At 29.3% G+C, this 27,936-nt stretch overlaps 1 protein-coding gene across 1 annotated transcript in view; it reads left to right on the top strand.

The window, feature by feature from the left end:
• LOC127279864 (uncharacterized) overlaps window positions 1-27,936 on the top strand; it is a 69,754-nt gene that overhangs the window by 12,986 nt on the left and 28,832 nt on the right. The window contains exon 2 of the mRNA XM_051302509.1: window positions 13,193-13,773. Coding sequence (XP_051158466.1) covers window positions 13,193-13,773 — 581 coding nt within the window. The remainder of the gene's footprint in view (window positions 1-13,192; window positions 13,774-27,936) is intronic.

Below are 27,936 nucleotides of genomic sequence, written 5' to 3'. Positions count from 1 at the left end.
AAATATCTGATGTCATAACGTTTCTCACCGAACAGTATCATAATGGAGCTTCTTACGGTACACTCAATTGCGCTCGCTCTGCAATGTCTCTTATTTCAGGCCCCGAAATTGGACAAAATAAGAATATAAAAAGATTTTTCAAAGGTTTATCCAATCTCAGTCCAGCTAATCCAAAATATGAGTCCACATGGGACCCTACTATAATTTTAGATTATTTCGCAAATTTTATAAGGGTAAAAATCAAAAAATCATCAATATTCTAAAATATGTCAAAAGTCATAAAACGCATGATCAAGGAACACTTCTCTGCTCAATAAAATTTTTTCTAATAATCACATATTTAAATAATTTCCATATAAAAAAACTATACAAAACACAAAATGTTCTTTTTATTTTTAATAACGACTCTCTTCACTCTTAAAAAAAATGTCTGACGGGACACGATGACAAAAATAATAAACACGAATTTTTAGTTTTGATATTACTCGAAAACTTCAATTTAGTTTCTATTGTACATTTACACAAATAAAATACATATGCTACAAAATATTTTTATGCGTTACTTACATTTTAAAAATGTTCTTCTTTAAAATAAACTTGAGGACACGATGAAAAAAAGAAGATGTACGTTTTTTTATAATTATTAAAATATTATTTTATGGATTTTTTAATTGATTTTGACACTTCTCTATGCTCACATATTATCAAATTGATATCGTACTTTATTTATTTCATAGTTTAAAAACATTTAATTATGATCCCAGTGGGAAAACCTGTAAATATATGTGCGGGGACACGATGACATTAAAAAAATTCCAATCTTGGGACACGTGGAAGATTCTTTATATTTCGTATTTAGTGTTATAAAAATACTTACCACTTTCTTACATTACATTTTACACATTGGAGAACACGTTCACGAAGAGAAATTTTAATTTAGATAATAAAAAATTTAATTAAAATTTTTTTAAATCTTAAAATGTAAATAGGGACAGGGGACACGATTACATTTTTAAGCATTTTTACGATTTTATGCCTGTTGTAGCAAGAAAAAATTAAAATTATATAATGGGGTATTGTAGAAAAAATCATACTCTGCAAGATGTTAGTATATTAAATTATGAATTTTTAAAAATCAAAGTATTATTTATTGAGGACAAGATTTCAACGATCTTTTGATTTTAACCCATAAATGATAAATTAACTATAGAAATGTTAATGAGCCTAAAGTTCTGAACGTTCATATGAACAAAATATTTTTTTCAATCTATAAATTATTAAAAATTATGATGACCATGTAAAATAAAACAGTTAATTAAACAATTATTAAATTAATAACTTCTTTTTAGATATTTTAAACAATATTTTATAATAAAATTCGTACTTAAAGAAGTAGCAAAACAAATTTCGTACATATGAACGTTCAAAACTTTTGGCTCATAAATGTTAAATAAAAGTTAAGGTCAAAGAATACAAACGCTCTCATTAATCAATGTTAACAATATTTGCGTGAAGAAAGATCTGATAGAAATTAAAATACCCGATAAACTAAAAACATCTAGGCGGGGGAAAAACAAATATTTAAACAATATTTATTTTTGTCAATTAAAAAGCCGTTTAAAAAAGTAACCACTTAAACACTCAGCAGATGGGTAAAAGATGTTATGTATAACAGTGGATTAGATACAAGTGTTTTTTCAGCACACAGTTCTCGACACGCGTCAACTTTTGCCGCTTTGGTTTGTAGCTGCACAACTTTTTGGCAGACACGCACCCAAAAATGTACTGCAGCAGCCCAAACGTATAGTCTTGTAGCTTACCAACAGAATGCTTCGCAGCCGCCTGTCGAAAGTCGGCTTCGGCTACTGTGCAAAAGGTCTCTCAGTGTGAGATAGTGGACTGGAAGTAGATAGGTGAAATTATTTTGATTCCCCTTTAAACTGTGGCGCCTCGGCATGGAATTGAGGAGTACTACATATATTATCTTGAGGAAGAGGTGCTTCATACAATTATGATAGAACTTCACTTATAAGTAAGTTCGTTTAATCATTTAATTTTAGAGAAGTTTGAATTAAAAAATGTTTTAAATATTGAATTTTCCAAGATGTGGATTAAGGTTATGTGACTGTTAGCGATCTGTAATGTTAATTTGTCCGTAACTTTTCTTGTAAAGTACTGAATGGATTGAGTTGAAATTTTATGGAGGAATTCCAAATATGATAAGGAATGGTTATGTCGAATATGAAAAGGTTGATATGGGGCATTCTACGAAAAATTTGTATTCAAAATTTTTTTTTGACTTTCACATTTTTTTCGGAATTTTTATGAAAAATAAGAGAATACGTATTTTTTTCTTTTTTGATTTGATGAAAGTTACGGGAGTTATGAATTTTTTAAAATTAAAGTTTACATGAAGAAGGTACTTTTCAAACGCGTTTTTCTTCATTAAAACGAAAAGATGGAAATGAAATGAAATTTGTTGGAAAGTTTAAAGGAAAGCTTTTAATGCTTTCCCAAATAATTAAATTTTTTATATATGTGTTATCGGCAAAGTAGGAAATCAGGAATTTTATAAATTACCTAAGCTTTATATAGATTTCCTGGTTGATGCAGGTAATGTACATAGCAAAATGGTTTTCTATACATTGCCTAAGCATTATATAAAATGCCCACTATGTTTTCGGCAAAGTAAAGAATACTTTATATCAATTGTTTGGTCAGGTTCCAAAATAAGTAACATTTTGTAAATATTACATATATAGGTTTATATATTATATTATTAAAGCAGAAATATAAATTTATTTATAAACGCATTAAATTTTTTATGTAATTATTTGTTACAACAAGGCATACACGAATGACACTTTGATTGACACTGAACCTTATTTCTGACACATAAGCATATCTGTTGCTTTTATATTTTGTTTTACAAGAGCATTTAACGAATCCTTTTCCAGTTCCTAAGGATTGTTGGGTAGGGACCGTCCTAAGGGATAATTCTTTTTCTTCTTGTATGTCATTAATATTTAAAATTTTTCTTTTGCAAGAAGAAAACTGCGACCTGAAATAAAATAAAAATGTTATTATAGTACTTATACTTATGTAGTACATAACTATCATAATATAGTATAGTACTGTAAACATTTATTAATTCGGTGCAACTTACCTGCTATATAACTGTTTAAGTATGCCATTTCTTGTTCCTAATCGATAAAATCCGTCATCAGTAACTTCCATGACTAAAGCTAATATGTTTCGAGCATCTCCACGACCCTTATCGACGTCAGGAATAGGGACTAGAACCGTTGACCCTTTTTCTATTACTGGAAACTTTTTATCTGACAAATTTTTCATTTTTTTTGCCTGCTGTCTGAGATTATCTACACATTCTTTCCGTTGAATGACTGAGTTTTTTGTTCTGTTACATAATAAACACAAAATTCGTGCTCCATAACCTTCACTGTCAGAATTGTTCACACCACAAATTACATGCACATAACAGTTGCATTCAGAACATCGATGTGCTCCCGAAGTATCCTTTGAACACACAACGCATTTCATGTCTGGAAAAATATATTCATCGTCATCATCATCGTCAGGGTGATTCATGTTTTCATTGTGATTAATATTTTCAGGCTGATCTGTAATTTCATTAACTCCAACAGATACCGATTCAATAACATTTTTTAATTCTTCTTCGGTTGTTATATTTTTTAGTGCGTCTTGAGGCAAGTCAGAAGTATTCAGACCAACTTTGATCTTCGTTCCAAATAAAGCCTCACAAGGTGACCGTTTAATTCCGGAATGATGCGCTCTATTTTTCATCAACTGCACGAATTTGAGACGTTGATTCCAATGCATATTTGCATGGTCTTGCATCCATGTAGTTAATATATTTTCGATATCTTGATTCGCCCTTTCAACACTACCTTGACTCTGACTATGCCGTGGTTTACCATGAACAATCTTTAATTCCGGCCAAAATTTGTTGAGTCCAGAAACAATGGAATTTGCAAATTCTCTACCATTATCAGACTGTAACACGGAAGGAGCACCAATTAGGGTAAAAATGTCAATTAAATTTTCAAGCTACTTCTTCTGCTTGTTTTGTTTTTAGAGCTTTTAAAAGAACAAATTTTGTTAAATGGGCCTGGTAAACTAAAAAAGTAAAGGTTTAACGACCACTCCTTTTTTCGAAGATTTTTGTTTTTGTAAACAAGGCTCGCAAACACTGAGAAATATTTCAACTTCACGATGAGAAATATTTTATAATTGTAAGTAATATACATATATGTATATTATACTAAGTATAAATTAAATATAATTTAAATAATTAAATAACAAACTAAAAAGTGTATTTTTAAAAACTCATGTTTAGTTTTCTAATTTTCATTCTACAATCATTACAAACAATAGATTTATTAACCAAAACATTTTTTTGGGTTATGATTGAAAGTTTGTTAAACATTTGCGCATTTAATTTGTGTAAATTCCTTTTAACAAGATGTGCTTTTAATTTGAATGGATTTCAACAGCGATCACGAAAAATGTTTATTGAAGACAATGAAAATAAATAATTTAAAATTACGTATTTTTATTGACAGTTTACACATCTGACAAAAAAAACATAAAAGTACTATAGAGAAAACAAATGACTTAGAATAATAATGGAGTGGAATTATGTTTTACATTCATAAAAAAGCAGTTTCAAGTTCTCTTTACTCAACTCGAAGATCTGAAATACTTCTTAGATTCCAAAAAACGCCACTTTCTAATATACGGGAAAAAATTCTTTATTTATTAGAGATTGTATTGCAAAAAAAAATTGAAAATCCATGGTGTCTCTCTTTGAGAAACATCAATATTTTTTTTTAATTTTGACTTTTTGGGCATTTCCACTAAAAATATATTATTTTTAATTGCATATATAAAAAATTTGAAAAATTTCCAACAAATTTCATATGGCACATTTTTTTCCATCTTTTCGTTTTAATGAAGAAAAACGCGTTTGAAAAGTACCTTCTTCATGTAAACTTTAATTTTAAAAAATTCATAACTCCCGTAACTTTCATCAAATCAAAAAAGAAAAAAATACGTATTCTCTTATTTTTCATAAAAATTCCGAAAAAAATGTGAAAGTCAAAAAAAAATTTTGAATGAAAATTTTTCGTAGAATGTCCCATATATTCTTAAAAAATTATTATAAAAAACACTTAAAAAAAATGTGGGGTTAGAAGTGTCGAATTTTCCAACAATTTTTATGCTTTTTATTATATTTTATTTTAGATAAAAATTTTAGAAATAATCTAATTTTAGAAGAATTGGAATAAAGATTTTTATAAATAATTGGATTTCAGGAGTTTTTTAATTAATATTTTCGTAGATTTGAATTACTCCAGACGTTTTATAAGCTTTAGAGAATTTTGGGTTGAAAAATGTTTTAAGTAACTGAATTTTTAAAGATCGTGATTATAGTTACCTATTAAAAATAATTAATTTAACGAAGAATTTTAAAAATAATTTTAAAAAATTCATAACTCCCGTAACTTTCATCAAATCAAAAAAGAAAAAAATACGTATTCTCTTATTTTTCATAAAAATTCCGAAAAAAATGTGAAAGTCAAAAAAAAATTTTGAATGAAAATTTTTCGTAGAATGTCCCATATATTCTTAAAAAATTATTATAAAAAACACTTAAAAAAAATGTGGGGTTAGAAGTGTCGAATTTTCCAACAATTTTTATGCTTTTTATTATATTTTATTTTAGATAAAAATTTTAGAAATAATCTAATTTTAGAAGAATTGGAATAAAGAGTTTTATAAATAATTGGATTTCAGGAGTTTTTTAATTAATATTTTCGTAGATTTGAATTACTCCAGACGTTTTATAAGCTTTAGAGAATTTTGGGTTGAAAAATGTTTTAAGTAACTGAATTTTTAAAGATCGTGATTATAGTTACCTATTAAAAATAATTAATTTAACGAAGAATTTTAAAAATAATAATTTTTTGTTTTTAATTAGATACAGTTTTCATTTTAAAAAATAAAAGTTACTTCATAACATTATGATTAATACATAGGTAAATATTAAAATAAAAACTTTTTAAAATGGAAACGACGTAAAAAACGACATCGATTCTGAAGTGGTTTCCAACTTCGTTTACGACGTCATTATTTTTAACTGGGTTAGGATGTTTATGCACGGAAATGCAAACTTCTAGAAAAAAATAATAAATTAACATTTAAATAATTAAAATAACATTATTAATTGTACTTTCTGAAAGATGAGATATCAATTTTCTAGAAAAAAATTTAAAACCTGCAAAATTTATTTATTTGTACAATTTTCATTGTATAAAATTTTTTTGTTATACCGCATCTACATAATTTTTTAAAAGTGATTTGATTTCAATGTTACATATATGAGGCATTTTACGTGTAATGTCCTGAGTTAAAAAATTGATTTCTCGAAAAAAAGTGAAACTTTGGGAAATTGTTGTCAGTTTTTCCCTGACACCGCCTACTATTTGAATTTTTTCTGTCTATAAACGCTATAAAATAAAATTTTGGAAGGTATGTCTTTTGAAGGTTTTTTCATGCTTTTTCCAATGGTGAATTTCGTTTTTTAAAATTTTTGAATTTTAACCTTGATTTTCTATAATTAAACATAATTTGCTATTTTCACTAAAATCGTTGAGTTTTTTTTTTAAATAAGTAATTGCAAACGAAAGCTGAGGTTTTTTGTGATCTGTATATAAATTTTCAGAATGCCGATTTTTTTTATTTTCGAGATATTAAATGTCAAAGATTTTATGTCGGCGCGTACGGCGAGACGGTCGACTCATACCGCGCTGCGGTAGCTGTTAACACTGGCGCGCGTGGACATAAAATCTTTGACATTTAATATCTCGAAAATAAAAGAAATCGGCATTCTGAAAATTTATATACAGATTGCAAAAAATCTCAGCTTTCGGAAGCAATTATTTATTTTAAAAAAACGCACCGATTTTAGTGAAAATAGCAAATTGTGTTTAATTGTAAAAAATTAAGGTCAAAATTCAAAAATTTTAAAAAACGAAATTCACCATTGGAAAGAGCATGAAAACAGGAAAAAATTAGTTTTGTTTCAAACCCGAAAAGAAGCTAGTTTCAATATGGGACACAAACTAGACCGATATAGTTTCTAACTCGCTCATAGAATAAGTCTTACTTTAAGCCTACTGCAGAGGCTAACAATAAGCTGCTTTTCGAAATAGAAAGTAGCCACAAGCCTGAACCTGGGCTTAAATCCAGCCACTGCGCGGTATAAAAATTAGCTAACATAACCTAAACTTGTATGAAACCTGTCAACACCATATTATTGAAATTTTACACAAGTTTTGAAACATCAAACAACATTTTATTGATATAAATCATACTGTATATATAAAACATAAGTCTTTTGAATTAATTCTTTTAGTTCCGATTAACTATAGACGCGTCCACGAAGTAGTATAAGGAGACGTAACGCCATGCATTCAAAGCAACCCCAAATGCGTGTCCTAGAGTTACTAAGGTTTTCGAATAATGCTCTTGTAGCGCCTCTACTGAGATAAATCGGAATCAAAATATGTCGTCTGCTATCGCGTAAACAACTGTAGTTGACAGCAAAAGTGTTTTGATCACGAAGTGGTTTTGATAAAATATTGTGTAATAAATAAATAATAAAATAAATATTGTGAAATATTAAATATTAGTGAAAGTAAATAATATAATATTAATATTGACGGCACTGCTCCTTTTACAAGGTCATATCTACCTCGTTTTATTTTGTGTACACTACCATCAGGTAACTTTGTGATATAATCTTTCAGAATATCTGATTCCACAAAGTGCAAATCACATATCTTATCCTTTTTTGTCAATTTTGGTTTTTTTCCAATGCCAACAATAGCACTCGACCAAATTAACAAACTTTCATTCTATAATAGGAAAGCATTAAAAAATAAAAAACACTTCGGAAATAATTAAAACTCTAATGATATAATATTAACAATAATAAAACAATAATAAATAATAAAAATTAAATACTGTTCTAGCTGAAAAAAAACTTCGATTTTCTCCATTTTTTTCTTCTTTTGTAGTTATTTTTGATCCACATCCTTTTATAAAACATGACATTTCACTGATAACATTAACAAAGCACAAAGTGCAAGCGCGAAACACCGGTTCAAGACAATTTGTCAGCACATGCGAGCACGTGATAAATTTTAATTCTCTATTTCTCCACGCGCGGCGTCCTCATCGCATTATTAGAAAAATGCGTAAACTCTAGGACACGATTTTGGGGCTCACTTTCACCACAATCTACTATGGGCGTTACGTCTCCTTATACTACTTCGTGGACGCGTCACATTTTTGGAAAGGCGTCCATGACACTTTACACTCGGGCACTTTCGTTGTGCGTCTAGTTACAACTCACTAGTATCTAGACCTCATGGGCTTGATTGAAGACTTTTAACGTCTCATTTCTAACGAATGAAATTTTGTATTGAGTCCAAGACCACAAAGGCTTGTTTTGAATCTAATAGAACTAAATATTTGTCATATTAAGGGGGGCGCTTACTTTAGAAGGTAAAAAACTGCGTACATTTCAGGAATTTTTTTCTCAAACACATTTAAATAAATCGATGCGAGATTTAGTTTATGTTTTCTTATATATTTAAATCTTTGAAATATAATTTTTTGATTAAATGAAAATAGAATTTAATAATAAAATAAACGCCATATATATAACGCCTCGCTGCTGAAATTTTCCCATTGCGTACAACCTAGGGTCCAGAATTCTTATCGAAAACAAAAAAACAAAATTTTTTCTTTAAATATACATTATTGCCTTCTGTATGAATTAAAAGATTTTAATAGAAAGTAAAAACTGACATTTTTACATGACTTTTTAAAAAAAAATTTAATTTTCGCAAAAAAAAATCTCATTTTTTCTTTAAAAGAAAGCACTAAATTTAACTCTATCAAAAACAAATTTAATTCATACAGAAGAGACACTTTTTATCTTCAAAACAAGCCCAGGTAGACCTTAATCGGTTGAATAGATTTTTGTCTATCGTGTACGCAAACTACAAAAACAGTGTTTTGAGAAAAACGAGTTTAAAGATTGAAAAACATATAAGTGCTGTTTATTAAAAACTTACGCCAGTCACAGGCTAATCGACAATGCCAGGTCCATACATTAGCCCTTCAGCATCCTCATAAAAATGGTACTTTTAATGGTAGGTGTAATAGTAGATAAGCGCAACAAATTATGAAAAGTATTAGAGACCGCGAGTGGAGTCGCGCACCAGGCCACGCGCTTTATTGCGTTCTACAAGCTGTAACTCGAAAAATACTTTGTATTTTGACGTAATATTTTAAGAGCATATTCTCTGATAGTTGTACTTTCAGTTAAGATAACTTTTAAAAAATCGATTTTTTTGATCCGATAAAGTAGGCGCCCCCCTTAATATCTTGTTTTTCATTAAGACCTCAACAGCTTATTTTTAGACCATTATTTGTGATTAATATTAGTTAACGGCTACTTTCTAATAAAAATAAAAAATTAGACTATGCTCGGAGTAAGACTTTTTTTTCCTGTGAAACTTTCAAAAGACATACCTGCCAAAATTTTTTTATAGCGTTTATAAACAGAAAAAATTTAAATAGTTGGCGGTGTCAGGGAAAACTGATAAAATTGACCACCCTCTATCTCTCCTAAAATTTCAAAAAAGTCAAAAAATTTTTTTTGGGATATTTTACTATCAGGTAGGACAACAATTTCCCAAAGTTTCACTTTTTTTTGAGAAATTAATTTTTTAACTCAGGCCATTACACGGAAAATGCCTCATATAGATTATTTTCTTCAGAAAATGATTCTCTACAACTTCACCGTGGAGATTTTCAAACAAGCAAGCCGTTTGGAAAAAATACAGCTATTTGTTTAAAAAATCAAAATTTTTCTTTTAAACAAATAGCTGTAGGGGAGACCGTGGCTGTTTGGCGCAGGGGTTGCTTGGCGCACTGAAGTTTATTCAAAAGTGTTAAGTTAAATTTATTTTTCTCTTCATGCAAGTTAAAGTACTTAATGAACTGTAAGTTTGCACAAAATTTCATTAATATTCATTAATTGAGGAGCTCAATCAAATAACTCGATTCGCGTTCGAAACATCGCCCTTATGCTATTTCGACGCATCAAAAATAGTGAAAAATTAAAATTCAAAATTTTAAGTTTTTGAAAACACTATCTTGTAGGGAATAAAAAAACACAACTTTTTTCCTTAATACTTTTTTTTGTAGAACCAATATTAATTAAATTAAAAAATAAAAACACCAAACATTTTTTTTTCAAATTTAATTAAATTTTTAAACATTAATCGTTGTTTTAAAGTCAAATGTTAATGAATTAAGTTGCAATTTTTTATACAAGTTCATTTGAGTCTGATGAAACCGAAAAAATCATAAAAACCTTAAAAATTATTTATTGTTTTATTATTTTTTATTGTAAACAATGAATTGTCAGTAATATATTTTTCTTGCTTTCGATGAGGAAAAGTCTGTGGTGAAGTTTTGAATTGATCAAACTTCCAGTGAGAAAGTTGTTCCTCGGTATTCAAGGAAGTTTTCTGGAAAATTTCAACAAAATTTATTAAAAAATAAAAAAGTTATGCAATTTTTAAAGAATACGCGCCGCGTGACACATTCGCTCCAATAGACAGTACAGTGCTATAAAGGTGTCACCTTTATAGCACTTTATATAATTATTAATAATTATTTATTATATTTATTATTAATATTTTTATGGTTAATATGTCCGTCATTTGTTTCCCTGTTTATACATGTGTTTTTATTTCATAAATTTTTTAATTTGTACAAATTTTCATGGCACACATTTTTTAGTATTTTTATCTTATACATATGTTTTTAAACCCTTTATTTATAAATATTATTTTTTAATTTTAGAAATATTGAAAATGACTCTGGTCAAGCTTGATATTAATAAAATAGTGAAATGTCACAATTATTATTAAAATAGTTAATAAAAATCAATTGAAAGCGTAACTAAAAAGAGTAAGAATGTTAAAAAAATTATGGAAAAAAGTAAAACTTTAAAAAAAAATTATTAAGAAAACTAAAAACCATTTAAAAAAGGTAAGAAAGTTTATTAGATAAGATAAAAATTTCTTATTTTAAAAATTTAGTTGAAATTAAAAGTTTTTAATTAGTGTAGAAAATGCAAATATTTTATTGTTATTATTATTAAAAAATGTGCGCTATGAAAAATTTGTACAAATAAAAAAATCTATGAAATAAATACAGATGTATAAACAAGAAAAAAACATGTGGAATTATTAACCATAATAATAATAATAATAATAATAATAATAATAATAATAATAATAATAATAATTTTTTGCGAAGGAATAATAGTTAATAACAATTTAATAAAAATATTAATAATAGAAAAAATAAATTAATAACAGAAAGGTGACTATAAAGGTGCTATAACCTTTATAGCACTGTACTGTCTATTGGAGCGAATGTGTCACGCGGCGCGTATTCTTTAAAAATTGCATACCTTTTTTATTTTTTAATAAATTTTGTTGAAATTTTCCAGAAAACTTCCTTGAATACCAAGGAACAACTTCTCACTAGAAGTTTGATCAATTCAAAACTTCACCACAGACTTTTCCTCATCGAAAGTAAGAAAAATATATTACTGACAGGTAAAAAATAATAAAAAATAATTAAACAATAAATACCTAATTTTTAAAGTTTTTATGATTTTTTCGGTTTCAGCAGACTCAAATGAACTTGTATAAAAAATTGCAAGTTAATTCATTAACATTTGACTTCAAAACAACGATTAATGTTTAAAAATTTAATTAAATTTGAAAAAAACATTTTTGGTGTTTTTATTTTTTAATTTAATTAATATTGGTTCTACAAAAAAAAAGTATTAAGGAAAAAAGTTGTGTTTTTTTATTCCCTACTAGATAGTGTTTTCAAAAAATTAAAATTTTGAATTTTAATTTTTCACTATTTTTGATGCGTCGAAATACCATAAGGGCGATGTTTCTAACGCGAATCGAGTTATTTGATTGACCTCCTCATATACTTTCTTTATATATATGTACTGTGTATTTTTACTAAAAATAATTAAATGATTTTCATTTTTTATTGTCGAAAACAATTTTTTCTTCAACTTCTGTACATTTTAAAAAAATACAACATATCTAACAAAATTTTCATTTAAGGTCATAAAAATAAGATTCAAACATTTTTTTTTAATTTGGAACAATTTTTTTTACTGATTTGGTAACCTCTAGTTGTAATGTGCATAGTTTTGGAAATGTTGAACACTTAGAAATAAAAAATTAAATTTTTTTATATAAAAGGTACAAATGTTGCATAAAAATCAAAATAGCGACCTCAAAAGGAGTCTAATTTCGGGTTAAGGTTTTAGAAAATCGAAAAAAAGCCTCCGGTGAAACACCCTATTCCGTATGGCTGTATTATCTATACTGTATGGCAGTAAATATACAGCAATACAATATGTGAAAATTTGACATAATACTGTCAGTATCAAAGAAATATTTCTTTCAGTTTAGTCTTCTTTGCGCATAGACACCCTCAAATATTTATTAAATGAATTAATTAATATCTCGAAAATAAAAAAGGAAATTTGTTGTACTGAATGTGCACATTTCACACTTTATAAAAAATTTTAATAAAAATTTGGAAAATGCCGATTTTGAGAAAAAGTGAAAAATGTTTTTAATTTTCGAAGGAAAGTTTAAATTTATTGAAATTGTTTTTACTCCATTCAAAAAAATAGGCAAAAAATAAACCTTTCAAAAACATAGGTAAATTTTTTTAAATCTTATTGTGCAATAGTTACGACTTTTCAATGAATTCTTCTTTCACACTTTTAAAGATGGATCACTTAAGAAATTTTGCTCTAAATATGTATATCTATCAAATAACAGATAAGTTGAAAATTGGAGACGAACGTGTCAGTACGTTAGTTTTTCATACGTAACGTGTTGAGTGGAGTTATGCTTAATAAAAATGTGATAAAATGGGAATTATAGGGTAAAAAGTCATGTCCCTAATGTAACTGCTAAGATCGTATGGTTACTGAAAAATCAACATTTTTTTTCAGATGAGATCATAAAGTTGGAGAAAAAGAAAAAAAAGAGCAGAGTAACTAATGTAAAAGCAGGAGCGAAGAAATTTCGTGGTGTGAAACCACGAATTGAAGGTGGTAATCAAAGACCAAACAGACAAAATAAAGCTCAATTTAAAAAACTTTTATCATGGAAGCAAGCATCTAGTAAACTTCGTGGAGGTTTTATCAGAAAAAGATATAATAAAAAAGGTGGTTTAATTAGATCTCGTAGTAACTTAACTTTGAACCGTAATTACAAAACAAATACCAGAGATGGATTCACTCTAAATCGAGGATTTGGAACTAAAAGAAGATCTGCAGACAATAGACTTGGATTAAATCGTAACAATAGTCAAGCAAATTTACCTTTTAGAAATAGCGGATTTGTTATTAATCGAAGCACTTTGAAAAGGAATTCTAACAGAATGTCTAATTTAAGAGATCCTAATTCAGTATACAACCGATTAGGATACCAAAGTCCAGCACAAATTGCGTACCGTAACAGAGTCAAAAGAGCTAAACAGCTTTTACTACAGCGACAAAATCAAAGAATGAATTTACAAAATGAATTCAAGGTATGTTTAATATAATATTATCTTTTCTGGTTATTGTTAATATCATATTTTTTGAATTTAGGAGATGTAAGTTTTTATAAAAACTGATTCTTAAATCTGATCCTCTACGGTAAAAGGTACCATTCATGAGGTTTTTTTCATGTGTGGAAAAAACTAAAAGTTTATTTTATTGGTCAAAAGTGAGTTACACTGCCCTACCTCTTTATAACTGTTCGAAGGGCGGTTAGAGAAAGAAATTAACAAATGTAAGGGGCCCCCACTACTACGTGTGTGTGAAGAGAATGTGTGTTAGGGTTTGGAACATCTTTAACCTCTGCACAGTGGCCGATTTCCCGAAAAACCTGGCCAAAAATCGAAAAATGATACGATTTCAACAAAAATTGGTATACCCATGTTTTTTGGCCTTCTGAATTCAAATTTTACATTGGTTGTGTCAAATTCAAAATGACGGATCCAAAATGGCCGTTTAGATTTTAAAAAACTTTGCTGAAAATCGAAAAATGATACGATTTCAATCAAAATTGGTATACCCATGTTTTTTGGGCTTCTGAATTCAAATTTTACATTGGTTGTGTCAAATTCAAAATGGCGGATCCAAAATGGCCGCTTAGATTTTAAAAAACTTTGCTAAAAATTAAAAAATGGTACGATTTTAACCAAACTTAGTATGATTACGTTTACTGGGTTTTTGAAATCAAATTTTACATTTGTTTTATCAAATTCAATATGGCGGATCCAAAATATTTGCTGGTATTATAAAATTGCGTATATGTGTTAGAGTTTATTTTTTTAAATTACAGACAGTGCTTAAATTTTAGTTTAAAGCGAATGCGAATGAAGAAAAAGTCAGTCTTTCACGTTCAGTTGCACGGCCGGCCGGTGCAACGCGCTGTCGGTAAACCACGCTCGGTAAAATAAAAAGTGATACCAAAACTGCAGGGGCAGCTTGGGGCAGCTGATTTCAATTAAAATGAATCAAAAATATATTCTTGTTTATGATAATACCAGGTAGAGCGCGGATATCGGTGGATTTCACAACTATTTTCATGATTTACGTTGATAAAACAATACAAAAATCGTAGCCATGAATAGCGATGTTTAATGTCATTTTTTAAAAACTGTACGTTTTAAATGTGATGATAAGTACATTCAACATATTTCATACACCTTTGTTAATAATTTCCAAAAAAAGATATTCAAAAATCTGCTGTATATTACTATATTTTTACTATTTTAACTGTGACGAAAATTTATAGTTATGAAACGTTCTGAGTAAATCTCTGGCAAAGATCACTTTTACTTGTTCACATAATAAATTGGTGATAAAAAAAGTGTAATTTTTTTTCGCAAAATTATGCAGTGAACCCTCCTTTATAATATTCAACAATAAAAAGTATAAATTTCTAAAAAAAAATTTTTGACTTTTGGCCAGGTTTTTCGGGAAATCGGCCACTGTGCTCTGTGACCATTTAGCTTCCTCATCCTGATACATTTATTTTCAAGACTAAAAGAAAGAGTACAACTAAAATCGCGATGAATTTTATAAATATTGTTAAAATGTAAACTTTAAATACATCAGTCAATTCATTTTCATTACAGGAATACAATTTTGACAAGAATTAATTAAAATTTCTATATAAGAAAAAGTTTTTTCAAAAAATACAATAAACGATTTTTTAAAAAAATGATTTAATCAATAAATTTCACTAAAATATGAACTTTATATAGGTTAATCGATTCGTTTTAATGCAAGAAATAAGTTTTTTACCAAACAAAATTAAAACAATAAAAAAATTTTTTGAAAAAATTGTAAAAAAAAAATTTGTGAATATATTCGGAAATCTTTGTTTCAGATTTTAGGTATTAATGACTACATTAAGCTTATAAAATTTCAGGACAATCCATCAAAACGTTTCTGAGATAATTTGTACACAATATTTTGTGACATACACACACATACTTCCGGACATTTGATCATAACTTCAAATATATTAATTCTAGATGAGAATGAGTCCATATAACCTTCTTTTGAAAAATTGAAAATCGTCACGAATACACAGCTTCTTCATGAGGAAGCAAAATTACAAGTTCTACGAGACTTGAGTTTTTTTATAGGTTATATTGAATAAGAATTTAATTCTTGAAAAATATTAACACTACAGCAATTACTATTTATAATGAAAAAGTTATTTTATATATATTTATATAATATATTTCAAGAATTTCTTACCAAATTACACTACCGTCCGAAATTGTGCGAACGCTTACACCGCGAGTCATTGAAAAACATATTCGCATAAAAATAGGGGTAACTCAGAAAGAAATAAACGTAGAGACTTTTTCTTTATAGCGTTAAAAAGCTTAATAAATTTCGAAAAAAGTGATGCCTATTAGAAAGAGATTGCTTAAATAGATTTCAATATAACATGTTACAAAGTTAAAAAAATAATTGTAATTTTTTCCTCATTTCCTACCTTGACTTTAACCTCTTGCATGGACCGGGAAAATCGATGGAATAAATTATCCTTTAACATAATCATTCTTTGGAATGTAAACTTTCCATTGATTCTAAGAACAATAAAAAATGTTAAAGAGTTTCCCTGTAATTGAAAAAAAAGTGCGAACCTGCACGGAAAAAAATTCGACCGTCTATCGCTCGATTTTCCTGTCTCACTGGCTTTTTCGATCGTGTGCCAGGGTCGAAACTGAAGATTTCGATCTGGCGCTTTCCTGGGCACCATTAATTTCATTATTTATGCCTTTTTATAAACATAAATATTATTTATATAACACGAAAGACACTATAATTATGTAATAAGTTAATTATACAGTTATTAAAATTAAATAAATATAATAAAAATTATATATTTTACAATTAAAAAATTTAATTTGAAAAACTTCAACAATTTTATTGGAAATTAATTTTACTTTTTCAAATTAATTATTTTTACAGTCAATAATCCAACATATAAATTTATTTTTAAATATTACATTATGTTATCTTAACATTACCAAAAAATTATATTGTATATTTATTAGAAATAATGAAATTAATGGTGCACGAACGAAAGAGCCAGCGAGACAGGAAAATCGAGCGATAGACGGTCGAATTTTTTTCCGTGCAGGCTCGCACTTTTTTTTCAATTACAGGGAAACCCCTTAACATTTTTTATTGTTCTTGGAATCAATGGAAAGCTTTGATTCCAAGGAGAAAGACTGAAAAATACCATGCCAAGTAGGTAGGCAACCACTACCGAGTTGTGCCGTGGGGTGCTAAAACAACGATTTTCAATAATCATCTGTTAATAATTTGGATTGTTAAAAATGTTATTTACACTGTTTTTTTGGCGCACAATTAGATGACCTTCCAAATAAAAAAAGAATTGACAATTTATCTTCATTTTTTCAAATGTTATTAATTACTTAAATAATTTTTATTAATAATTATTAATCTAACACCAGTTTATCCAAAATAGTTCATATAGGGTTTGTTGGATGCGGATTTCGATAAGCATTGAAATGGTATTTTTAAAATTATTCTAATTTTATTTGTTCGTAAAATATTTCCTTTTTTATTAACTTTTGTTAGTTAATTAATTAATATCTCGAAAACAAAAAATAATGCTATCTCAAAAATTTAACCATCGATTTATTATGACTTAAACAATATTCAAGATTTTTATCACGCTTCAAAATAAGGACAAACATGTTTAAAAGTTATAAACAAATTTTATTTTTTAAACAAACTGTTTAAAAATTACTATTTTTTAAAAAAATAATTTTTTTCTAAAAGTTTAAGGTCTTTTGCGTAAAAAATATTCTCAACATTTCTCTCTATTTTTAGTAGGGAAAAAGTTATGAGTAAAGCAAAAAAATATTGCTCTAATTTGTTATTGTAAATATCTCGAAAAATATTAAAAATTTCAAATTCAAAATTTCTACACTTATTTAGCACCACTACAATTTACCGAATTTTGAAAAAAATCCGAGATATGACCCTGTATTCTTATATGAAATGCCTCATATAAGTATATAGTTTACAATGACTTCACGCGCTACAAAAACTAAATAATTTTTTTCTCGGAAACTATAAGACATATCATCTTTTTCAAGGTCTTAAATTTTTCAGGACATTGTAGAGAATGTTCATGAATTTTTTGAAAAAAATCGAAGATACTTTTCGAATTATTTAAACAATTAACATTGTTTTTTTTAATAAAAATTAAAATTTTTTAATTTTTTTCAAAAAAATAAATTAAAATTAAAAAAATTAAGTTAAAAATTACGGAAGTTATAATAAATCAAAAAAAAAATTACAAAAATTTTAAATGTGCAATATTTTGAAAAATATTTTGAATTTTTTAAAAATACTTAGGATTTCTTTTTTTGGTCCTTAGAGGAACCCAAATTATCAATATTATAAAAATTTATCAAAATAGCCTGAATCGGTGCGATCACTTGACGTGGAGTCGCTCAATTTTAAAAGTAGGAGACTGTTTTTATTTACCCCTAAAAACTGGAAATTCGGGGTAAATAGGAACAGAAATTTATACTTATAATTAATTATTATTAATTATCAATTAATTAAATTTAAAAAAAACATAAATTAAAAATTTCCATTTGCAATGAAATATTTATAGAAAATACAAATAAACATTTAACAAAACACAACAACAACGAAGTGTGTGAAAAAACGAAAACGATATAAGTATAAATCTGCTCGTTTGTCATGGAGGCAGAAAAAGCCGAAACACTTCCGTAATTGAATTTCTGTCAACAGTGTAACGCCTTGAAAATGGTTAGAAAATATTTTGAATTTTATAACGGTATGAAATTTAATGTATTTTTGGATTCTCTTTCGAATGAGATCAACCCCGTCGATATAAGTATAACCGTTTTCATTTTATAAACGAAAAACGAGCAAAATGTCAACAGTCATAATTGTAATTATGGATAAATTAAAATCCATTAACTTTTGTCATAGTTATACGGATTTGAAAATGACAATGTTACCCTTAACGTCAAAACTTCAACCCCCTCTACTTTCTACAAATATTTTTTTAATGAGTTTATATTTTAGGGATTTATTACTATCATATAGGACAACAATTTACCAAAGTATGAAGGCAATCCCAGAACATTGACTTTTTGGGCTGGGGCGATTGAAAAAGAATCTCTCATATATGGCTTCAGTAAACGTAACAAATCAAAGAGGCCTACAAAATGAAACCTTTTTCTTTTATCCTGATATCAGAATGGTTTCTAATGTATTTTTGGGCGCTGAACACGATCCCGGATCTTAAAATTGCCTAGCATGTCAGGATTTTGAAAAAAGTGGGGGTAAAAACCCCCAAGAAACATGTTTTTAAGGGTGTTTAAAATGATTTTTTTCTTTAACCTGACGTGGTAAAAACTTCAAAAAAGTTTTAAATTATAGCATAAATCGTGTACTACATGACCCGTTCACGCAACCCTCCCCCCTAATTTTTTCCATAAAATGGGGTTATAACCCACCCCCAAAAATTTTTTATTTTAATTCTTTCGGCGAAATGAATAGATGTTTATTTGTTTTATGTTCATAATGTTTAAGGACATAAATTATGCATTTTGCCTATATAATTTTTAACCCCTTCGCAGTCTAGTTAAAAACCACTTATAGGCACTTATAGGTTCCAAACAGAGCTGTCAAAAAAATTTGATTTCATCGTATTTAAGATTTTTGGGTTTGTCTGTCATCAAATTCGAATTCAGCGACCGCGAAAACCCCCGAGAAACAAATTTCGACCGAATCGCATCAGTCTTGAAATTATCCGCCAGATTGGGTCGCCATATTGGATCCTCCATTTTAAATTTTGAAAATCTGACGTCATATTTGTAATTAGCAACCCAAAAAACCCCTATGTAACGAGTTTCAAGCAAATCGAATCAATTTCTAAATTTTCATGGTCGACATTTTAGATCGGCCATTTTGAATATTTTAAATCTGACTTCAAATTCGGATTCAGCGACCCCACAAACTTCAGTATATTTATCACTAGTCAAATCAAATTATATTTAGTATTATTATTTTATCAAAAATTGACAGACAAAATTTTTTATAAGATATGACGATTTCTGCCAAAAAAAACCTTCTGTCATAAGAAATATATGACTTTAATTTTGTGACCACTATTTATTTCGTTAATTTAACATGTTAAACTGCATAAAAAAATTAGTTTCAACCTTAAAATAAACATTTTCCAACTCAACTTTTCTGGAAGCTGAATATGACAATTTAAATGAAATGAGCCATATACATTAATCATAATTGACACAACATAATTAATTTTTCTCGGCATTTCAAGTGGCGGCGGTTATGTTGACTAAACCTAAACATCAAGTTTTATGATTATTTAAAAGTTTTTTTAAATTTCATCCGCCATATTGGATCCGCCATTTTGAATTTCGTGAATCTAACATCAGATTTGTAATCAGCGACTCCGAAAACCCCCAAATACCAAGTTTCATATAAATTCTTTGAAATCTTGAATTATAGCCGCTTTTGGATGCTTTCTGGCCCACTGTGTAGTGAATTGACATAGTCATAATTTAAACGAAAATCAATGAAAATAGAAAATTCCATACAATTAAAGGAATTGGAACAAAGAACATGTACATGAACATTTTCAAGTACATTCAAGTGTAGAATTTGTAAGATAGTGTACATGAACATGAACAAAAAAAAGTAATGTATATAAAAATATGAACATGTTCAAGTTCTTGAATCCAAAACTTGTCGCAAACAAGTACACTTGCATGTATAGTAGGATGCAAATATGCCTTCCCAGTTGGATCTTGTCGCACTCATATATTTCCATGGAAACATATGAGTGCGACACGATCTAACTAGGAAGGCATATATGCATCCTACTGTACCTGTACATTGTTCCAATTCCCTGTACAAGATCACGCGAATATGCATGTACACGATCTTGTACAAGAAAATGTACATGATCTTGTACAAGATTTTTCAACTGGGAATAGTATATAACCCTTTCTTTTATGTATAACAAGTTTGAAGTAAATAAAATAAATTGTTTAAGGAGAGGTTCCCATTGCGGGATTAAAAAAATATATTTTTTTTATTGCTTTTTTTGTAAGCTATATATGTGTGAAATGTGTGTGTAAAGCGATTTTTTGATCCGGAGAATATTTTCGTTTCTATAGCGTTTTGAACTCACTGACATTCCGAAGCTGAGAACCGCTGAGGTCGTATGTCTTCCGCCATATTGGATCCACTGTTTTGAATTTTGAAAATCTGATATCATATCCCTGTAGAAAATTCCGACCTCGTTTACGACGTTGTATTCTAAGTAGTTTGCGACGTAGTAAGCGACGTAGAAAACGACATACTAAACGACGTCGTAAATGAAAACGGGATTTGGGATAGCAAATGACTTCGTTTACTACGTCGTTTACGATGTTGCAAAAATTATTTTAATATTATTTATTTAGTAATTTAGTAAGTACCCAATGGGAAAAATACCATAGGCGTATTAATGGCCCAATAATGGGAGCCAGGGATGCCAATATAATTTCAATAATGGCACCCAATAATGGACCATTATTGGTAAAGTCATGGGCTGTCCACGCCGATGCCAATGATTGGCAACCATCATTGGCAAATTATTGGCAACCAATAATTAGCCAATATTAAAAATTTTAATAATAATTTAAAAAATCAATAATTAAAAAAAAAATTTTATAAAATTTTATTAAATTTATTTTAACTTTATCGTAATATTTTTTTTGGCCACAAATTTTTTTTTTGTCAAATTTTCGTTAAAAATAAGTAATTAACGAATTATTAAGCATGACATTATGTTATTAATAATTATTTATAACATTAATTATTTATTAAGTTCATTATTTGTCATATTTAAAATAAAATAAAATATCTAATAAAATCAAATTTTTCAAATGTTCCCGCGCTGCGCTGATGGCTCAGCTCTGGACTTTAGTTCGCTCAACGCCACAAGGAGGGTGAACATCATAACTGTTTCTCACAGTTGAGGTGCCATTAGATTGGTATATAAGCAGTGATCGAAAATTTTTTTCTTGTCGAAATTTTTTTCTGCCCGATGTCTCTCCTATTTATTGGGATCAGAAATCACGCGAAACTGACCCACCCCTAACTTTCTTGTGACAACCATCTTGGTTTTTTATCTCTTTCTTTTGTATATATTAGAGAAACACGGAATGAAAACATGGACACCACAACAAGGCTCTCACCAGATGGCGTATCGCAGTATTTCAGATCCCAATTGGATTTGAGGCAAATTCTTTTTTGGAAGAAATGGTTTCACTAATACTTTGATGACCATTTTTTTATTTTAATTCAATTATTAAAAATAAAATAATAATAATAACTATTAAAAAATAATAAATTTTTTTTAATTATTGATTTTTTAAATTATTATTAAAATTTTTAATATTGGCTAATTATTGGTTGCCAATAATTTGCCAATGATGGTTGTCAATCATTGACATCGGCGTGGACAGCCCATGACTTTACCAATAATGGTCCATTATTGGGTGCCATTATTGAAATTATATTAGCATCCCTGGCTCCCATTATTGGGTCATTAATACGCCTATGGTATTTTTCCCATTGGGTACTTACTGAATTACTAAATAAATAATATTAAAATAGTTTTTGCAACATCGTAAACGACGTAGTAAATGAAGTCATTTGCTATCCCAAATTCCGCTTTCATTTACGACGTCGTTTACTATGTCGTTTTCTACGTCGTTTACTACGTCGCAAACTACTTAGAATACGACGTCGTAAACGAGGTCGGAATTTTCAACAGGGATTCGTAATCAGCGACCCGAAAAACTCCCGAGTAAGGAATTTCAGGCATTTGAATCGCTTTTTAAGAGTAGACAAATATTACACATAAAAATGCTTCAAAATTTTCCCAAAACTTTAAACGCGTTTTTCTCGAAACAAGATTCTTCAAACTGGTGGGCATCGTAGCGTCTAAACTATTTGACCAATCAACTTCGGGTTTGCGGCTAATTAAAGGTAACTAAATTTTGCTGGAGTTATACCTTTAATATGATACAATTGTTAACAATAAAAAATTTTTACAAGAGGTCAAACATGAAAAAATAAGACAAAAAACGCAGTGTTTTAAAAAATTGGCCGCCATTTTGTCATTTGTTTAACTTTTTAACTATTTTATAGGTATAACCTATTCTTTAGGATGTCACCTTTCTAAAAAATGTTAAGTTTTTGTTTTAGACTTAAAATTGCGCATTGTAGAATGCCCATGGTTTTCCCTATTTAAAAAAACATTGTTTACTAGGTGCGCCATATTGGTCGCCATTTTGTTATTTTTTGAAAATGAAATATATGTTTTAAAAGTTCAAAGATGTACCTTTATTTAAGAAAAAAACTACATCACTAAGTCTTAACCGTTCTCCGTAAAAAATTGTCAAAGTTTGTGTTGATTTTGGCCTCCGCAATGGGAACCTCCCCTTAATTAAAAAAACTATTTGAAAAAATAATGAAGATGTGTTACTAACCCCGTTCACTCAAATGTTTCAATTATTTGAAAAATTCAAATACTCAAAAACACTTCAGTAGTGTAGGGTGTGTATGGTCTGCTGTTATGGGCGGGGGTGTAGAGGGGGAGCGGGGCCCTTGTCTAGTGGGACTTGTTGGTTGCAGCGGGGGTGTAGGTGGAAGGGGGGAGTGGTAATGACGTATATAGTGGTGTAAGTAGAATGTGTAGTGTAGGTGGGGGTAAGGTGTTATGGGTATTGTAGAGAGCGAGAGTCTATGTGTATGAGAGAGACAGAATATGGGCGGAGGGTCCATAATTTTCCCATGTGTTAGAGAGAGAGGTGTATATGAGAAAGAGAGAGAAAGAGAATATGGATGCGGGGTCCATAATTTTCCCATGTGTAAGGGAGTGAAACTTGTTGAGAGTGGGAGAGAGATAGAGAATATGGACAGGGGGTCCATAATTTTCCCGTGTGTTAGAGAGAGAAAGATACCCAGGTGTTGGAGAGAGAGATGGTAATATATACGAAAGTGAAAAGAGAGACGAGTTGGAAAGAAAGAGAGGGAAAGGTGTTTTGAGGAAAAGCAAGAGAGAAGAATGCTATGTATAGGAGAGAGAGAAGCTTTATGTAGATTTTAAATCCTATACATATATTATAAATAGAAAACAATACTTTTCTTTTATATTATAAAATAACTAAAATATTTTTAATAACAAAATAATATTTAAAGATAAAAAACAATTAAAAATTAAATAGTTTATTAAAATTATTAAATTATTTCAAAATATAGGAAAGGTTATAGAATAAAAAAAGTAAAATTTAATATACATACTTCATTTTTATTTTATATTTTGTAGGAAAAAAAATTTAAGCTAACTTAACACCAATGATATATACTTATAAGGTAAGATATGTTTACATAATAATCGAAATAATTCGTTACAAGTGTACTTTTTCCTGGTATAATTGTTTAGTTAAATGTATTAATAATAAATTTTTGAAACGAAGAAGAAACGCTCGGTTAAAAAAAATTTTAAACTAAGTGAGTAAATATAGTTACATTATATATGTTAAGAGAGAGAGAGAGAAAGTGAGACAAATTACCAAACGACGTCTCGTAAAATTAAATCTAATATAAAAAAAGTATTAATATAAAGTATAATACTGCCAGCCTCCAAATCGAAACAAAAGACACAATGATGACGTGAAATGTGATGTGTGAAAAAATTTTGCGCATGAGCTGCCCACTAGTGGTAACGCTTTGTACAAAAATGAAAGTAGCTGCTGCCTACGCGTCTATGAATCTGGTGTCAGATTTACTGGACCTGTGCTGCCCATGACCAACGCACACGCTGTACAGAATCATCGTTCAGTTGAATTCCCTACTACGAGTCTACGACTCGAGCATCACCTGTCTACGCGTTTCAGATATCGTGTGTTCATAGTATGGACGGCTCCTAACCATAAACTGGCCCGCGTCAACACACAGTCTACAAAGCTGCAGCTGCGCAGTAGTCAGTGCAGCTCATACGCAAAATATTTTCCCGTGTACGTGCTGTGCAGGTTTGTACACAATTTTCAAGGTAATTTTCTGTGTTTCGGCCGTGATAATAGAATGCACCTTGAAAACTGTGTAATTTACCATGCCATTTTTTAAAAAAAATTTTTTCATCTTTTTTATTTTTTTTTACATTTTTCATAAAACTAGTTAGCAATATAATCGTTTTTCACTAAGTCTTTAGTAAAAAGTTCAGGAAAACCAGGAAGGAACCACCATGACACATAAAATACAAAAACATAACACAAAACTGACCACACACTTGTGAATAGACACTTTGTAATTGTGTTGGATTCCATCTGTAGTAGGTAGAGTTTCTGCGTAGACAAGTAAGATGTTGAGGAACAAAAGGCGGTAACCCATAACTGTCAAAGTATGTTCCTGTGCCATTTCGATCGATATGTATGGCGATCCAGTGAGTTCCTGGTTTTGTGTGACCATCTGTATTAACAACAATGGCGCACGAGAGCATCAATACTGTTATGAATGTTGATGTTTCTTTGTCGACAACTCCGTCAATTCTATCCACCTCATCTATTGGTTGGGAATAAAGATCCTTGTAGTTAACTGTACGTGAACTTTCAACCGGTGAATAAATTTGACTATTCTCCTGATTTATTTGAGAGAACCATTTTTTGATTTTGAATGCATTTATTCAATGCACACGAAAAATTTTTATGTTGTTGTAGATCATGATGTAGACAATATTCTGTGCATGCATCCATTTTATTGAAACTCAGACATGGTGGTCCAATGAAGTTTCCATCTCGGCTTAAAACAGCTACTTCTTTTTCACTGAATTGATCATCCACTCCTCGAAATTCTTGGATATCGATTATATAATCCGTCATTTTTCTCGTATTAATAAAAATTCAGAGTTAGAAAATATAGAAAGTAGACGTTTAACGTCCGCATCTTGTGAATGCTATCAGAAAACTGAATGCAATCTTATCCATACATGTATAAATGAAAGTAGAATTTCTAACACAATCTTCTCTTATTTTTATTTGATTTTAAAATTAGATAATATTTTATGGTTTGAGAGTGAGTAATAAAAAGATTCCAAGAAAAATGAAAAAAGGTTATCTCAAACTTGAAAGATATGGTGCCTATCTAACCTCCAAAATCAACAATGACCTGCCTTGTCGAGTCTATTTCAAGAACATTATCGTATTCTCCGGAAACAATACAGTTTACAGTCTCTGTTAAAGCATTATTAAAGCGCACTTCAATTCTAAGGCTGCCGCTTCTTATCAAATTCCAGTGAGAATAACAGTTTGCCGACAGATCTGGTGTTAGGTCAAATGCAAACAGACAAAATCCATTAGGATAGCTAGCTCTCTCTATATCATTTCTATCGTTGAGAAAATGTATTCCGGTTCCAGAAAATAAAGTTTGATAACAATCAATATAAAGACCTTCTTTATTGAATTCAGGTTGTAAAGGTTTAGAAGGAATCTGCATACCATCAATATAAAGGGATAAGAAATTAATGTCATTGTATGCTTTATTATCAACAAAACCAATTATTACTCTTTTCGGTAGTTGTCCTAAAATGACATTATCTAAAGTTTCAGCGTGAACACCCCTATGTAAAGTGAATGTTTTAACCTCAACTCTTGTAATGGGATATTTTGCTGTACCATGCGAAAGAGCTTTTGTATGAGCAAGATGAACGACAGGACTAATTTTTGATCGCCGTACAAGAAGTGTTGCTTCTGAGATATGTAAGGAACACTGGTTTGTAGGGTCTAAAAGTGTAATAGTATTTTTTGAACGTACAAGTTGGAGTCGCATTTTAACACCATTCAAAAGAAATTTATTTTGATTAAATTCATCATAATGTAAATGACCAATCAAATCTACAACCCCATCTGGTTGTAAAAGAGCTCCTCGTGCTCCAAATCCTGTTGAATCTCGATTTACATCTTCCATATTTTTATGGTCATCTGTTTACCATAGTGCTGTACTTAAATGACTTCTTTTTGCAGCAGGACCGTAATTAAGTACAGTTTCAAGATAAGCTCTATATGCATAGGCTTTATTTGGCGGGGAAACATATTTTTGGTTGAAATACACATCTATTTGATTGAAAAGTGAGTGTAGTAAATTATTTGCAACACTGACCTTTGCTATAGTCTCTCTATTCTCAGAAGTAATTGTTGGTGTTATTTATTTAACACGAATGCTTAACATAGTATGAGCAAGATCTATGTATTCCTCACCATGGCCAGGGATAACAAATTCTATGGGTGAATCGTCTGCAAGTGACGAAATAGGCTTGTAGTGAATCCATTGTGAATTTTCTATTGAGGTTTGAGTAGGTGGCAGAGAAAACAAGTCAAGCTCCGTTTTCAAACACTCCCAAGAGTGAGAATGAAGAAAAGACATGATTATTTATTTCCAAAAATATCTAAGAAATTTTTATTTTTTCTGTTTGATTTTTTTGTTTTTCCACTCTTTTTCTTTCTTCTTACTTGTTTATTATTTTTAGATTTCCCTTTTGTTCTTTTTTTCTATGTGTTTCTTTTCTTTTTTCCAAGTCTCTTGAGAGTTATCTTTTCTCTTCTTGTTGTAGTTTTCCTTTTCTTACGTTTGACACTTAGTGTTGGAAGTACACCATGTAACTAAGCGCTTAATTTTCTTTTCGCAATCTTATAACCTGAACCATTCATTAAACTCTGAATGTTTTCAGTTGCTTTTCTCTTCAAGTTCTCTCGACTTTCATTAAAACGTATTTTCATCGCTTCTTTGAAAGGTACATTGTTTTCAACATCATCTAATGTATTAATACCTGCACGTAAAGCCTCTCTACCTACTGTCCTTGCACCCCTAGCAAATATTGGTGAAACACGTCGAAAAAGACCACCGAGAAAACTCCCAATTCCATGACCTCTTTGATATGGTGAACCAACATAAATTTTTGATATACCACCCCACCAACTTGTGATGTATAATAATCTTGATAATGAGACATTTTTAATACTATTAATCAATTTTTTAAAATTTAGTGTTAGCGTCAGAGTACCAAACTCAAATGGTATTGAATGTCC

This window comes from Leptopilina boulardi, unplaced genomic scaffold (assembly GCF_019393585.1).
Source record: "Leptopilina boulardi isolate dan_hultmark-lab unplaced genomic scaffold, ZJU_Lbou_2.1 LbouV2_224, whole genome shotgun sequence".
Taxonomy (NCBI): domain Eukaryota; kingdom Metazoa; phylum Arthropoda; class Insecta; order Hymenoptera; family Figitidae; genus Leptopilina; species Leptopilina boulardi.
Note: the sequence above shows the minus strand (reverse complement) of the source record. Positions and strands in the feature narration are given on the sequence as shown.